The sequence below is a fragment of the Carcharhinus amblyrhynchos genome, chromosome 2, assembly GCF_965287045.1.
Source record: "Carcharhinus amblyrhynchos chromosome 2, sCarAmb.v2.hapA, whole genome shotgun sequence".
In the NCBI taxonomy this organism is placed as follows: Eukaryota; Metazoa; Chordata; class Chondrichthyes; order Carcharhiniformes; family Carcharhinidae; genus Carcharhinus; species Carcharhinus amblyrhynchos.
The window spans coordinates 121,570,006-121,587,231 of record NC_137325.1 but is presented as its reverse complement, the minus strand read 5'-3'; the positions used below and the strand labels follow the sequence as shown (position 1 = coordinate 121,587,231).

General features: G+C 39.4%; 1 protein-coding gene across 8 annotated transcripts in view; it reads left to right on the top strand.

The window, feature by feature from the left end:
• The window catches only part of pard3aa (par-3 family cell polarity regulator alpha, a), an 800,310-nt gene that overhangs the window by 720,507 nt on the left and 62,577 nt on the right, over positions 1–17,226 (top strand). For 5 of the 8 annotated variants that reach the window (XM_080212204.1, XM_080212186.1, XM_080212194.1 and 2 more), the window contains one exon: positions 739–1,002. The exons of 2 other annotated variants lie outside the window; for them this stretch is intronic. In XM_080212204.1, the coding sequence (XP_080068330.1) occupies positions 739–1,002 (264 nt within the window). Of the gene's footprint in view, positions 1–738; positions 1,003–17,226 lie in introns of those variants that run through there. One more of the 8 variants, XM_080212219.1, reaches the window with a different exon arrangement.

Below are 17,226 nucleotides of genomic sequence, written 5' to 3'. Positions count from 1 at the left end.
AAGATCTTCCATGGCCACCATGCACGGGTGTCCTGGGGGCTGGAGTAGGCTTGTCATGATTAACTGCTAATAAAACTGTCCATGTGAGAAGTGATCTAAATGTGTGATTCCAGGTGATTGCAGCGACTTGTAATTTCTTATGGTCAATCATGTGGTTATTGTAACCATTTGAAAATTCTGTCTCCAATAGTACATATGTTGAAGGGTTGTTTTTCATCTGTAACATAATCCAACCTCTGCTAAGTGAAGGATATGCATTAAGCTCAAGACTACTCACACACTGTGTTAATTCCAACATTTACTACTCAAGTAAACCTCCCACATTTGAACTACTTCTTCAGCTTTTCACTCCAAATGGGGGATGTGGGATCTCTTTCGGTTCCTGACTTTTGGGTGTGTTGTTGATGGTAGGTGCACTATGCTGGGTGGATGAAGTCCTTCAGCGCCCATACTATCTTGGCAATTTTTACTTTCTTCAACATGACAAAGTTGTCTAGCATTGTGAAGTATTCCTGTCTGACCAAACAACAGAGAAATCTTTTCACAGATGGTAGCCACGTTCAGTACATGTTGAAGTTAGGATTGGAGCATGGGCCCTCTGAATTGGAGTGCAAAGTTCCGCTGTCAATTTACCTTCAACGTTAATTAATTTGATTTTAATATTAAGCTCTTGTCGCTTACATTTGTGGAGACTCCCCTCCTTGTCACAAGATGACTTGATGTTCATGAATTTTACAGAATTCAGGCGAAACACCGTGAAATTCGGGAGCGACAGGCCCGGGAACGAGACTATGCAGATCCACAAGATTTGAATAGAACCTATGGATCTGATGATGACCCAACATATGCTGGCATGAGTTGGTATGAATCTTCTTTAGACAGCAGGCACAACCTGATTTTAAATGCTAGACCACAGAGTGCAAGAGAAGAGACACAACCAACAGAAGCGGTGTATGCTCAAGTGAATAAATCAAGGAATGGAAAAATTCCAACTGCAGAAAGGTAATCTGATGTATTTTACGCTTGCAATTTGCTCAAAAAAGCATTTTTGCAGCATGTGCTTGTTTTCTGAAAGGCTCACCATCAGCACAAAGTGCTGTCAGATTATTGGTCCAGGATTTAAAACCCACCATCTTGCATGCGGCGGGGGAGGGGGGTCAGGATGCAAATTTCCAGTCTTCTTCAGTTTTCTTCACTAATACTTCTGCACCTGTCGAAGTTTTAACAGTTACATAGTCGAGCAGGTTAGAAAGCAGCATCTTTAGCAATGTATCTCTCAACATTCCATTTTCAGCTTGTTGAATATTATGGTTTGCTGGTGCAGTTTTTTTGTTCACTATTTCTTCTAATCCTCCTCGGTAAGAATTCGTTTATTCCAAGTGGCCAAAGTGAAATGGTTTTGTATATGTGTCGACAGTCAGTGTCACAAAATTATTTGCGAGGGTGAGGGTGGTATATCACAGCCACAGTCTTTCATCTTTTGTTGGGGGAGGGGAAACAAAATGCAGTTAGTTGCTTTTGCTGCATGCGCGAATATATTTTGCTTACCTCGTGACGGTACATATAGACTGAATTGAACATCAGGGACAGCCACTGGACACCAGGAATGAGAGTACAAAATCCATCCAGCTCACCTGAAATGCTCAGATTCATTCATATTTAGATTATTTTCAAAATCCAAAGTACTAGAGATGATCTGATTACCTGGATTCATACAAAACATAGAAACTAGAAGCAGGAGCAGGCCATTTGGCCCTTCAAGCCTGTTCCATCATTCATTTTGATCAAGGCTGATCATCAAATCCAATTCTACCTTGCGCACCCCCCCCCCCCCCCCCCAACCCCTTAATCCGATTAGCCATTGTGAAAAATAAATATTGCTTGGCTAACAATTCTTAAGTGGGATATAAAGTCAGGAAAATAATCAGCAAAAGCAGTTGAATGTATCCAGCGGATGTTGTGATCAAACTGTATTGTGCTCTGTCCAACTTCAGCCTCAACCCTGCGCCCAGTTCCGACAGCTGGGTATTCAAGTACTGTAGAGGAGAGCCACCAGGCTGATCCCAAGACAGTCACAGGAATTAAAAGGTTAATGCAGAACGTTCCTTAAGATTTAAGCAGAGTAGGACAAGGGAGCCTACAGGTTTAAACTAGAAGAAGGTTTTTTTTTACTTCAGTGTCAAGGAGCTATTCACGTAGAGCAATCAACACGAGGGAAAATCTCCAATGTTATTTAAGAAACCATTAGATGCCACAGTTGTGCTGTACAATGTCTTGGGGATGGTTGAAATCAGTTGGACTGAATGGCTTATCACTTGCATAAAAATCTTGTGATGTCTTAACTATAAGAGTGCAGGCCTCGCAAGCTGCAAGATTACCTGAGCCCTGACATCACTTCACTTACTGTTCTGTGTTCTGCATATTAATAATGTATATGAATCACAAAAAGAATTATTCGAAAGGAGGGGGCAAAAATGCCAACATTTGCCTTTCTGTTTGACACTAACTCTCCTAGCATTTGATGACTATTGCGATGTACAGGAATACAAGTTAACCCACTAATCATGCATTTACAGTAATTATATAACTTTATTGATATTGGAACGGTGGTTTAGGACTGTTTATAACAACCCTGAAGTTTGTGCTTGATTATATAAGGATGGTTTTCTGACACCCTTTCTATGCACTCAGCAAAAATGAATTTTTAAATTTAGCAGTTAACGTTTCTTTTTGAAGCTGGAAGTTTCCTCTTTCCTCACCCGCTGTTGTATATTCACGCGTGTCTATGTGTTTAGAAAATATACGAGGAGGTCTGACTTGGTGAAGCAATTAGTTTGCAATGCTGATGACTCTTCCATTTTAGAAAAGGAAAACAATCTTTGAAGTGTTGGAGCTTTTGTCTATGATTAGAGAGGAAGAATGCACAGGAGATGGTAACAAGGAAGTCCACTTCCTTTCCAAGGTCATGAGACAGGATGTAGGTGCGGACCCACCCAGGAATAGCAGGCTATAATTATTATCCATGTCAGCATTCTTGTAAATAGACACAATATTTGTTCTTCTTTGCTGCTAGTCACAAAACATGCAGTTTCCCCAATTGGACTGTTAATATTGTGGTGTTTTCAGAATGTAATTCGCAGTTAGTCCATTGTTTGCTACAAGAATCATATATGTAGCAAGATGATCTGACAAACTATAGAGAATTTTATCTGAACGTAAGAAGCCACTTTGGAATGTTGCCTCAGCCAAATGCTGTAAAACTGATGCAAGTGTAAAGCTATGGTTCAAGAAGGTCCCAGATGGTTGATCGCTCTGATCATATATCATTACTGTTGATCATGAGCTAACGGGCAGCTCCACTAATTCTGCAGGAGTTTAAAGGTGCTTTACTGCAATTGCTACTTGTAACACTAACATCAGTTTACTGCTTATAGCCTGTACCGATATGAATGGTATTTTTCATTCTTATTTTAGCCACTTTGAACAATGTGGTTATCGACTCACTTTCTTGAATGGCTGACGGACTTTTTGTCCCTTTACTTTTCTCTCTAGTCTCCAGTGATTAACTCGCCAGATACAATTCTTTGTCAGATGAACTATTCAGTGACCTCTCTCACCTCTGCTGTCTAAATTGGATTGCCATTTAATTGAAGTACCATCATTGCACTTGGGAAAAAGCAGTTTTTTAAATTGACAGGACATGTACCAGAACTATAAATTGGCGGCAACAGAGCTAGCAGAAACAAAATAAATTAGTTGAGGGATCTAAGCATTTGTTACTGAACTTGTGCGACGGCCCAGATAATTGAAAGTTGTCTTTTCTTGTTCTAAATATTCCCATGTCACCTGGCATGGTGGCACAATGCTGAGCACTGCTGTCTCACAGCACCAGTATTTTCTTCTTCTAAATATTTCCATGCCACCTGGCATGGTGGTACAATGGCTAGCAGTGCTGTCTCATAGAGATCTGGGTCCAATTTTTAGGTTGGACTACTGTTTGTGTGGAATTTGCACATTCTCCCCATATCTGCGTGCGTTTTCTTCAGGTGTTCCGGTTTCCTCCCAGTGTCTGAAATGCATGCTGCTTAGGTGCATTGGCCATGCTAAATTCTCCCTCAGTGTACCCGAACAGGCGCCGGAGTATGGCAATTAGGGGATTTTCAAAGTGACTTCATTGCATAAGCTTACTTATGACACTAATAAATAAAAATAAAGATAGTTTGTAATATTAGTAGTTAATACAGTAGTAAAAGTGCCTGTACTCCTTGCCAATAAACCCTTTAAATCTCATTTGACTCTGATACCTCACATTTCAAATTTCACAGGCCTTTCTTCAGAAACAAAGCTGCTGTTCCATACCGCCTTGTCATACTCAACACTTTTTTAACATTTACACCAAAGAAAGCTATGAGGCAGCACAGTGGTTAGCTGCTTCACAGCACCAGGGACCCAGGTTCGATTCCCGGCTTGGGTCACTGTCTGTGTGAATTTTGCGCACTCTCCCTGTGTCTGCATGGGTTTCTTCCAGGTGCTCTGGTTTCCTCCCACATTTTGAAAGACATGCTGGTTAGGTGCATTGACCCAAACAGGCGCCAGAACGTGGCAACTAGGAGAATTTCACAATAACTTCATTGCAGTGTTAATGTAAGCCTTACTTGTGACTAATAAATAAACTTTACTTTTACTTTACTTCAAGTGATCTCAGGCATTTTGAGAAATATTTGTCTGATTTTGAATTGCACTGCACCATTTTCCCAAATTTAAAAATGTATACACATGTTCAAACCATTCAGCATGAGCTGATATTGTGTGACATTTCCGTGCCTTGGAACCGTATTGCACAGTGGTATACCTCCAAAATGTGTCTTTGTAAACAGCACTAACAGTTGGATTGGTTCCAATGTCATTTTCCTTTCATGCCCCATCTGTTTTTTGGTAGAAGTCAGCTCTGATAAAGCTAGAGCTTTTTTTCCATTAAAAGGTCATTGCGAACCCTCCGCTTGAAAATGACATTTGTGATAATAGCTCAGTAGTGAAGTTAATTCCATGGGGCTCTTAAAAAGTGTTAAAAGTGCACAACATTCCTGTGTCAGTCTCATTCTGCGTATGTTGTGTGTTCGGCTGGGGAATGGAATTTGACACATTTTAATTTAAAACTGTTGTGCAACAGGCACTTTTAAAGGAAATGTTTGTTTCTGTTTTTTTCCACCATTGCAAAGCAGTTTTAGACAGTTGAGAAAGACAAAGGGGATGTAAAGAATGTCTATGGTACTTAACTGTAATGTAATTTTGCCTATTCTGTTGAACAACAGTGCATATAGCTTGGAAGACTGAGCCACTAATTATTTATGGTAAAATAATAGTTTCGTTTATGGCAGTGCAATGCTTTTCAAACATAATTTTAAAATGTTATACATAATTTAGTTGTGGGGAATTTGGAACTTGTCAGTGTACTCTTGGGTTGCAAGGTGAGGAGGTGGAGAATTCGGTTAACGATGAACTCGTTTGCAGCTTCTGGTATACATCCAAAATTATAATACACTCCCTGCCATTGTTTATTCTGTGGGTAGTCTTTGTAATGATCTCTGTGTCTCTACACCATGCTGTGCAGTATGCCTTCAAGAGCATTGCGCAGGAGGGAACACAGGCAGATTTCCAGTATACTCAACTGATAACTTTTACTGAGACAGGTATCACTGCAAGCCTATTATAAATCCTGTTGGACGCCCATGTAGCGTAACACAATAGTCCGGAGAACAAATGGAACCAACAGGGTTAAGATATTGTTTTTGCACTATGATTCAAGACTTTCAAAATTGAAGAAGGTTTTACATTTTTCATCAATATGCATCTAACGTAATATTTTATCAAATTCAGTCAGCCTTTTTGCCAACCTCTGAGCCATAATTCATTACAAATGCACAAAAGCATTAATTTGATATTTTGCTTTCTTCAGATGCACTCATCCATTTCATCTGTTAACCATCTCTAGCACTTACAGGACAGTGTAGGCAAATTTTGATCATATGATTTGAATACAAGCTAGTTATAGAAATTGAGCTTTTTTTCTTAATTGTTAATTTTCCTATTGTTCACCTTGTCTTAGCTGATCACAGACCCTGATGTGATGTTTTAGGCCAAGTGGTGCGGTGAATTTTTTCAGCTAAAGATTCTATCCTTGGACACTGGAGACAAGCTCACAAATGGGTTTTCAAGGTTGATGGCTCAGTGATGGCTGCTAGATTCGCATTTAAACGAGCAGTGTCAAGCAACAGGCCAAATACAATGATGCGTCACAACAAAAATCATATTCCTTCTTTGCGGCATTGTTTGCAATTTGGATATGTCCCATGTGACAGGCACAATTGAGCCAGAAAAATAATGAAATTTAGTGTCATAAGATCTTGCTGCTTTGGGGGTGGAGATTGGAATGGGGAGGTGTTGTCCTGAAACATGAAAGTAAATGAGTATTGTTAATTGTTAACTATGCACTCTTGCCTGAGATGAAATGGACCTTGGAGATGCAGCATTGCTTTCTCGCATTGTAAATGAGACCATGACCGCCATCTGTTCCTAAGATTCTTATTCTGGAAAACGCATAGCCAAAGCTGCTTTTTGCACTGTTAATGTGTGGGGTTTCCCGTTTCCCAAATTAAAGATTTATTTTGCTTGCTATGTGGACACAGAAGTGCATGTGCATCTGGTAGTGTTTGAGCTGGCCCTGGCTACAACATTAAATAGGAAATGGCAAGCCTTTTAAGATGGTAGTACTGTATTAAGCTGTAATGCAATATACAATAAAACAGTGCTTCCACAATGGGACCAGTACAGATTGAGGTACAAAGCTTTTAATGACATTAGTGGAAGACCGTTGTGCTTCTTTGTTTGAAAAAAAAATTGCATTAGTGATATAACTAGTGGTCTGCAATTATTGACAGACACTAATGGCAAAATGATACCATTGGCTCTCAGGCTTTTGAAAGGATTTTATATTCTGACCTTTTTCCCTCTCTGTGGCTGCTGGTGAAATGCTGATTGCATAGTTTATATTTTTTTCCTGATTCAGAAATCTAGATGAAGAGAAAAGGCCTGAAGTGCTGAGAGGGGTGGAGATGATCCAGGTAGTGGTTTAAGTGGATGCCAAGGTTGTTTTTTTAAAATTTGGAATCAAAATGCATGCCAGGCAAGGGTGAGATGGATCATGGTTCCAATTTCATCCATGAGATTTTTTGTTCTTTACTCTTTCATGGGATGTGGGCACTGTTAGCTGTTGCCCATTGCTAATTTGGGCTGTTTACATCCCTAATTTGATCTGATTTTTTATTATCACATGTATTAGTGTGCAGTGAGAAGTATTGTTTCTTGCACGCTGTGCAGCCAAAGCATGCCATTCATAGAGAAGGAAACGAGAGTGCAAATTGTAATGTTACAGTCATAGCTAAGGTGTAGGGAAAAATCAACTTAATGCAAGATAGGCCCATTCAAAAGTCTGATGGCAGCAGGGAAGAAGCTGTTCTTGAGTCAGTTGGTACGTGACCTCAGACTTTCGTATCTTTTTCCCAACGGAAGAAGGTGGAAAAGAGTATGTCAGGGATGCGTGGAGTCCTTAATTATGCTGGCTGCTTTGCTGAGGCACTAGAAGTATAGACAGAGTCAATAGATGGGAGGCTGGTTTGCGTGATGGATTGGGCTACATTTACAACCTTTAGTAGTCTCTTGGACAGAATAGGATCCATACCAAGCTGTGATACAACCAGAAAGAATGCTTTCTATGGTGCATCTGTAAACGTTGGTGAGAGTCATAGTAGGCATGCCAAATTTCCTTAGTCTTCAGAGAAAGTGGAGGCATTGGTGGGCTTTCTTAACTATAGTGTTGGCATAGGGAGACCAGGACATGTTGTGATCTAGACACCTAAAAACTTGACGCTTTCGACCATTTCTACTTCGCCCCCATTGATGGAGATGGGGGCATGTTCTCCTTTAAGTTTCCTGAAGTCAATGACAAGCTCTTTCATTTTGTTGACATTGAGGGAGATATTACTGTCATCGCACCAGTTCACCAGATTCTCTATCTCTTCCATGCACTCTGTCTCGTCATTGTTTGAGACCTGACCCAACTACGCTGGTGTCATCAGCAAACTTGAAAATCAAGTTGGAGGGGGAAATTGCCCTTGAGCTGAGTGGCTTGCTGAACAGTTTCACAGGGGAGTTAAGGAGCAACCGCATTGCTGTGGCTCTGGAATCACAAATAGGCCAGACCAGGTCAAGACGGCAGATTTCCTTCCCGAACAGAGCTTTGTAAACCAGATGGGCTTTTATGACAATCGAAAATGATTTCTTGGTCATCATTAGATTTTTACTTCCAGGTTAATTCCAGAGATATGAAAATTAGCTTGGAGAAACCAATCACACTGTAGAGTCTGATTTGTTTTTCTCTAAACTGAAACAGAAGAGTGGAGTGGGAAGCAATATATAAAATGAAACCAGAACCAGCTGGTAAGACCCTTAAGTGAAACAGCCAAACTTGTTGTATATAAAAGTATATTTTAAATAAATTTGATGTGAAATGGCGATCTCCAGGTTTACAGATTCTTTCTGCAGCGATAGAGCAATGGTAACTTCAAAAAAATGCTGCTTTGATTTTTATTGTTTGTGCAAACACTTTTAACAGCAAGATTAGATGCTAAATATGTTGATCTTTATGCTAAAATTCTCTAAAATTGTTGTTTAAAGTTTTGCTGGCTCTACTGCTACAGTTCCATGCCAATTTCCACTTAATTCTGCAGCTTGATTGCAATGCATTAAAATGCATATGGTTTAATTTCTATAATTTCTGTTCATTTTGGTATTAATTACTATTAAAATGTTCTGCATATGGGAAATAATCTAATGATTTGTGCGGGAAATATAATGTGAAGCAGCAGCTGACTCTCTTTATACAAGTATACCAGCTTTAAGAAGGTTTAATGTTTCAGTGGCCATGTATTTGGAATATCGTAACTTCATTCGATTCGGCTGTTTTATTTGGCTCAGCTTCTCTAAGCATATTAAAGAGTTACAATCCCCGTGGAGACTGATAACATTAAAAAAAATGAAATTCAAGCCTCCATTTGATGGTTTAAAGGATGACACAAGATTTAAGACTTTTGCAGTTGCAAACAGACTAAAAACAGCATTGGCTAAACAAGAACAGATTATGCTGGGAAAATTCAGCAGGTCTGGCAGCATCTGCAAGGAAAGAAAGTAGAGAATGTTGTGAAGCTTTTTGGCTCAATGTCAACTTAAAGAGAGTGCTTGATTTTAAAGTGTAGCTGTGAGAGATTGCAACAAAATGTAGCAACTTTAAGAGCAAACCCTCCCTGTTGTGGGAGGAGATGGGGTTTACATTGAGGCAATACACGTACGGAATATTTTTAAAAAGGGGACTTAAGATGGAGAAGGGTCACAATCTAAAGCAGCTGAACTCAACATTTGAGTCCGGGGGCTGTAACGTGCCTAACTAGAAGATAAGATGCTGCTTCTTCAGTTTCAGACGGGCTTTCCTGGAACATTGCAATAGACCAACGGTGGACATGTGGGCATGAGAGCACGGTGCTGAGTTAAAATGACAAGCAGCAGAAAGGTTGAGGTCATGCTGACGGACTGAGTGAAGGTGTTCGGCAAAGCTGTCACCCAGTTTGTGTTCAGTCTCCCCAGGAGACTGTATCAGGAGCAGTGAATTTAATAAACCAAATTGAAGCAAGTACAAGTGAAACGCTGCTTAAGCTGCTTAGCCTTGAATGAAGAGGGAGAAGGTGGTGAAGGGGCAGGTGTTGCACCTTGTGCAATTGTGAGTGATGTGGAAATGGGATGGGGAGTTGGGCATGATGGCGGAATGGACCAGCCCCTGCAGAATGCTGACAGGGATTGAGGGGAAGATGTGTTTCATGGCTGGAGTTGGCAGACATGGTGGAAATTGAGGATAATGCTTGAATGTGGAGGCTAGTGGGGTGACAAATCATTACCTTGTAGACAGTCTATACTTTAAACTACAGAATTTAACCTTTCCCCATTTACTTCTAACACAACGAAGAAACCCATTTGAGTGGTATACTTTACACTGTCCTTTGAGTAAACCATTCAATTTTCTCTGACTTAGTCCAAAGTGATTTTTAGTTCCTGAGCACTTTCTTTTGTTCCTTTCCCGATGACTTCTAATGCCTGAACTGTCTTTCACAGTGAAGATTTTGTCCTTGGAGATCATCCCTCTAGCTCAGCTAGGTGAATCTTACAGCCTTGTTTGAAATTCTCACGAATATGTTCTTTTCAATCTGAATGTAATCTCCCACCCACATTCCTGCACAATGAATCATAGGGACTTTTGACCTCTAGCTGCTACCTGTCTCCAAGATCCTGGCAAACTGCCTGTGTCTTGTGAGCTTTAGGAACACCTTAAAAACCCTTCTCACTGAAAGTCAATTTTCACGGCACTGTAACTCACAAGGGCCACACATCTTGTTCAACCATCTTGACATCCCAATTTTCTTTTCTCCGGGAGGTAAGTGGTCAGTTTAAATCATAACTGTTTACAAGTTGACATACTCAACACCTTGCTGGGACTTTGGAGACTAGCACTCTAACCACTGTAAGAACAGATGCTGTTGTCATTGTTTTCAAGTGTGAACACCTTGCACCTTCTTTGCAGCAAATCAATCTGGATGTCCCTTTAAGCTTTAACACTTTCATCACCCTTGCCTGTTTTTAGGCAGATTTCAAAGCAGGTCACTTGACTCCACCCCTCATTTTAAATCAAAGACATTGATTTATACCCTTAAAGTAAACAATCTTATAAAATTCGCATTTGTCATAAAAGCCAGAGCTGGTTTGTTTGCCCTGTCAAACCTCAGAGTGTTTTTATTCTCCTAGTTTTGACTATACTTGCTCTTGAATTAGTGACCCTCTGGCCTTGGTTCAGAGACTTGGGCTTCCTTTGACATGCAGGGCATTCACTAGAATATTCCAAAAAAAACTGACTGGTGTATATAAACAATGGTTAATCCGACACTGCCCATTTTGCATCAGTGGTGAAATTGAAAGTTTTGCCCATTGCTGAGTGACCTCCCTAACTAACATTGCAAAGGCTAAGTTGATTCTACAGCTGTGATGAAACTAAGATACTTTTGTCTTGTTTTGAGATGTTTTAAGTGCAAGTTTCTATTAATCTACATTCTTCAAAAAAAACATTTATTTAACCACTCTATCCATAAATACAGATTTAAATTTGACTGTTTAAAGTTTATTTATTAGTGTCACAAGTAGACTTACATTAACACTGCAATGAAAATACCCGTTACCATGCTCCAGCGCCTGTTCAGGTACACTGAGGGTAAATTTAGCATGGCCAATGCACCAAACCAGCACATTTTTCAGACTGTGGGAGAAAACCAGAGTACCTGGAGGAAACCCACGCAGATATGGGGAGAATGTGCAGACTCCACACACACACACACACACACACACACACACACACACACACACGCGCGCACTCTGACCCAAGCCAGCAAATGAACCTGGGTCCCTGGCACTGTGAGGCAGCAGGGTCATTCAAAATACAAAAGGCTTTGGCAATGGTGTTTTTTTTCACCTAAAGAAAGTTTTGTTCAGGTCAGAGTCCATTAAAGAGTTAACTTGCAACTTGAGGACAAAAATTGACTTGAATTTCCAAATGACAGTGAAGATTAATTAGGATTTCAAAGTGGTTAAAAAGATGAAGAAAAACGCACTATTAAACAAAGCGATACATTAATTCTTATAGCTGTCAACATATCATTTCATCCACTTGGATGGGTGGTGGGATGTCTGCTGTAATTATGAATTGTTATATTGTATAAATGTCTCTTGTGTGGTTGTTGATTTATTCTCTGATAGGTCCGATGAAACCCTGCAGCTTTTAATAATTGGAGAGAGAACCTATTAAGGTTCTGGTACCTAAAATGCATTACTAAAGTAGAGTTTTCTCTCTGTTCCCAGACATGTTCCCAAACCTTACCTCGATTCCAAAGAATTTCCAAACCTAGAAATTCTAAAAGATATGAAGATTTGAGTTTCACCCCTGAGAGCGCTCAAAGATTAGGAGTTGACATATCCAGCTCAAAAAGTTTTTAGAGGAGGAGTAAACAAAATGCGCAATAGTAGCATTGCATCCTTCCTTAAACAAAAAGACCCAAAATATGTTGCAGCGGGATTATCTCCTCGGGTATTAAAATGCGACATGACGCTCCGAATGAAGGAGATGAAAGATTTTGGTCCTTCGTTTATTTTTAGCATGTTTTGCAGAGTATGACTTTAATTCCAAAAGGGACAAGACCACTCCTTGCATCACATCATCCCCTTGTTTGCTTGTCAACTGTGCTGTTTTGTGAAAGATGATCCACGGCTCTTGAATTTGCTGCCAGTTTCTTCACATAAGCAGCCCTGATCTGTTTGCAATGTCATGTAATATGTTGAAAGATACTACAGGGTGGATTGACTCAGATCAGCTTTCCTTATCTAGCTTCAGCAGTTTTGATGGAAGAATAGAATGCAAATGCAATAAAGCATTAGACTTTTCAGATTATACGCACATTTATATTCGGTTTCAAATCAGATTAGCCCCTTGCAATAAACAGTCTCAAACTTTCAGGCGTTTTGCTTTCACCGAGTGTCTTTGATTTTCCTCCAAATCCTAAATGGCAGCTCATTGCCACCACATTCATGTAGTTGTGATATCACATTAATAAACCTTGTTTCTGTTTGCTGCTGTTTCCAGCCATTTCTTCCGTCCACGCTCACTTTGTACAACTACCTTCTTAAAAATGTGGGGACGTTTTCAACCCAACTTTACTGACTTGTTTTCAATCAAACTGGAAACTAATATAGGTTCAGATGTTCCCTATTTTCCAATTCCCTAGATTATCAATGTCAGATTGTCTCACAAGTCTTCATTTATTTTCTTTTTTTATCTTCTCCATCCATCTACCCGCTTAATATTAGAGCACACCCCTCTGGCATTTCCTGATTGAAATCAATGAGAGCACAGACAGGATAATAAAACAGTTTATGGCCCACCCTTTGTGTTTCAGCACTGAATGCAGTGACTATCCGTGATGAACTAGGTCACAAAACCACGTCTTTGTGGTGAGTATTTATTGATGGAGCCATTTTGGTTGAAAAGAAGAAGGCTATTTAATCTTAGCAAGTGTCATTACTGCAGGAGAACTTTCAGGAGAAGGATTTTCAAGCTGTCACAACCAGGCTGTTAGATCAACCAATATTTCTAGCGCTGTCATAGAACAGTGTAAAAAAAGCTCATCCAACTCAACTGAGTCTAATTAGCAAATTTATCAATTACTCTAATTACTAAATACATCCATTCATTTTCTGGAACAAGTTAGATGATCTATAAATAATTTATAATTTATGTTTATACGTATAATTTGCTTAAGTTGCGTATTGAGAAAACAGCACACCCCAGTCAATGTGATGCTGATCTTGTAACCCCCTCCCCCAATCAAAAAGAGCAATTAATCTACTTTCCTGCAAACCATGCCAAAACACCACCTCTGTTTCTGCTGCAAATGAGGGGCATTCCTGAGATTCTTTGCAATAAAAAATATCCAGAATCTTCCTTCAATGTTTAGAAAGTAACCATTGAGCGAATAATTGAGCACTTGCCGTCACCACAGTAGTTCGTAGTTGAATGGAAGCTTTCAGCGTTCTTTTGAGAAAGAATGTTTAGTTGATTGCCCAGTAGACTTCAGTACTGTATTCACAAGTAGGGTCATCAAAATGATGGTGTTTTACCTTGAACAACAGTTGCATCATGCATTATAAAAGAGCACAAAGCAGGCCACTTTCACTCTCTTTTTCTAAAATGTACTTAACCAACAAATCCCTTTAAACTGGCAAAGATTTAATTATCTCTGCGTACTGTCTGTGCAACACCAACAGTGATTAATAATTTAAAAATACTTGAATTAATCCTTCCAGGTTACAAATACACCTCATTGACTGCATGATGCTGGAGATACTGTTTTCTCCTTTTCTTTAGTTGGTACCAGTTATTATTTTAAGCCAGTATTTTTAAATGAAGGCAGAAGTCTGCATACCTACGTGAGCAATGAGTTCTCAGAATATGTGGTTTAAGTAGAACAGTGCCTCTTTCAAATTGGTGCCTAATCCACAGATTGAGCCATCTGGCACTATATGGAAACAAAAGGCTACAGGAAACAAATTTGCTGTCAGTACTTAAGAGTTTAAGAACTTGTATTCTAAAAGGTATAAATGTCCTCAGTGAGAGGTATTGGATTCTCTCCCAGCTGCTGAGGTGGTACAACATGACCTCAACATCTGTCAGGTCATGTGGCTCCTTTTGCAAGTTGTTTTGAAACCCCAGTAACTTGTGTTTTGTTTAGCCGTCAAAGATTCCTTTATTTATTGGGTAGGGTTCCCATTTAGATGACCAGTCAGTATAGAAATCACACGGGTCCTTTTAGGTTCATGCACATGTTAAATTTGTTCAGGAACACTCTCGCCTATTCACGTTTCTCAGCAAAGGCCTGTGTTATGCACACATGTCATGTCATCCTTTGAACGGCAGCGATACCAAGGTCAAGACATTACCAACTGTGGAGTTTTTTTAAAATCTCATCATGTTTGATGTCTGCCCGTCCTGTTCATAATGTATTTGCCGGCACTTAGGAATTGAATAAGTATGTGTTTCGCATGAGCCTTTCAAGTTCTATGGATGAGCAGTAAAAATGTATTATCCCTGGCTGTCCTCAGAATCAAAGGGTGCAAGGGGTTTGCTTCATGTAAATGCATTCAGTTTTCAGGGCAGGAAGGAAAATAAAACGTTGGAAGTTGCCAGCAGTCAGGATTTATTTTGAAACACTTAGCATCTCATCAACTCCCTGGTGCATCTGCATTTGACTCAGGATGTTGTCTCTTAAAAGATGATTTTGATTGACTTTGCAATATGATCCTTGCAAACCTTTGAAGGAAAAGGTGGCAGAAGAGTAAGATGCACCACAAAAGTCTGCGTTTTGCTAATGCGCCGTCAATGAATTCTGCTTCTCTTTCATTTGATAGTGTCTAACCGGTTCTGTCCCAAGCATACATTATATTCATTTTCAGTTTCTGAATTGCAACAGCTGCTTTTATTTGAGCAAATTTAAATTCTGGAATCCTTTAACATAGCAGTCATTTCTGCTCATTCAAAATTGTTTCTGTGCCACAGAGCTGTTAATGTTCACAATACACAAGGGGGCCCTTCAACCCATCTTCTCTCTGCAGGCCTTTTATGCGAGAGCAGATCCAAACTAATCTCATTCGACAGTTCCTCTTCCCTTTGCCTCCCCAACAGCCCTGTACATTTATCTGCTTCATATTTATATCCAACTCTGCCTTAAACATGTGACTGCCTCTGCCTCACCCATAACTCCACGTGGCAAAGTATTTCATGCTCCAAAAACATTCAGCATCATGAAATTTCTCTTGATCTAAAATTTATGATTAACTTCCCAATCAGGAAATCATATTTCTTCATTTTAAGAACCTCTGTTAAATGTTGTGATTCTTCCCTCCAGTAGAAATAGTTCTATCAATTCTAGTGTCATCTCATAACTCATAGGATTCTAGAATGATACAGCACCAAGGAAAAATATTTGGTCTATGTGCTGATTAAAATAGCCCTGCAGATTTCTTTTTCCTTTTGTTTGATTCCTTTTTGTATTTTATTATTGAATCTGTTTTCATCACCCTTTCAGTCAGTGTGTTCCTAAGCATAACCGCTCGCTGCATAAACTAAATTTTTCTTTCTTACTATCTTAATTTACAAATTACCTTTCAACTGTGTCTTCTGGTTGCTGACCTTCTCACACTATAGATTGTCATCCATGGAATCATCTTGGTAATTTTATGCTATGTGTTGCCTGTTGCTTGCTATAATGGGGTATCCCAAACCATGCCCGGTATTCTGCATGCTAGCCAATGTTTTGTACAAATTATCGCTTTTTTAATTTTTACAACGTGCCCTTATTTCTAAAACCCAAAATGATGTTGGCCGGTCCCATTTCTTGATTTTTCTCCTAAATGTATTAGCTCAAACAAATCCACTAAATTGTCATCTCTCACCTGTTTGCCTAATGCACTAACTGTCTTGGCCATGAAAAAACCTTCAGTAAAGACAAAAGGGTTATTTTTGACCATGTACTTAATATTATTGTACCACTGGCAAAGACTTAAATATTACACATTATAGATAATGGGGTAAATCAAATGACTGTTTTGAAATAGGTATTCTCAACACTGGCCAATATGAGTCAATGTCCTAGATGCTATTATTTTGTTTCCTAGCACCAATTTGTCATCGTAAAAGTTGTCACTCAACCTAAAATGTTTCTTGTAACTTGTAAAGTAACCATAGAGAGTTTGGGAAAGCTAAATAAGGCAGACATGTGAGTTAAATTATAGGGTTCACTATCCAGGAGCTTAATATCGTGCCTAAAATGATCTCATGCACAGCTTCTTTATGTTGTTACAATCCAATTTGCAACAGCATGAAATTTTGCCCTGTTTCTCGAATTCCTTTCAACTTGTTGAACCATTTTTTTAAGTTGGATATAAACTAAAAGTAGCATTGTTAGAATGAGTTGCTACATCAAAACCCATTTCCAAATAACCTAATAAATCATTGTTTCGGGCCTTGCATGTGATAATCTCTGTACACTTGTTTGCATTGCTGCCATTTAGCAAACTTCTTAAAACAAGCTAGATAAACACTGAAGACCGTCGAGGATAATGTATCCCTCATACTTCTGAAGAACAAACTTTCTGGTCTGTTTCCTGCTGCAAAGGATTGCCACTGCAGTGGTGTTGTGAATTTGACTCTCTCAAAATGAGATAGAATTAGATTAGGTGGCTTAGTGTTGACATGTCTATTGATCTGAGTTCAGAGTGGTTTCCTGTTTCTGCCAGTGGTTAGATTGCTGTGTAGAATAACAGAACGTTCTGGTTTATGTGAAATTTGGGACCTGGAGCATCAATTATATCAGCAAGGCTGTGTCATGTGCAGATAGTGTTATGCAACTCTATATCCCTTCAGTCTTTTTAGAACTGCTAACATAAAATTATGTGCTTGGCCGCATTTAGGAACCTGAGGTGCTTGCATTTCCCAAATCGTAAGCAACTTTACTTCTGCAGTCAGTA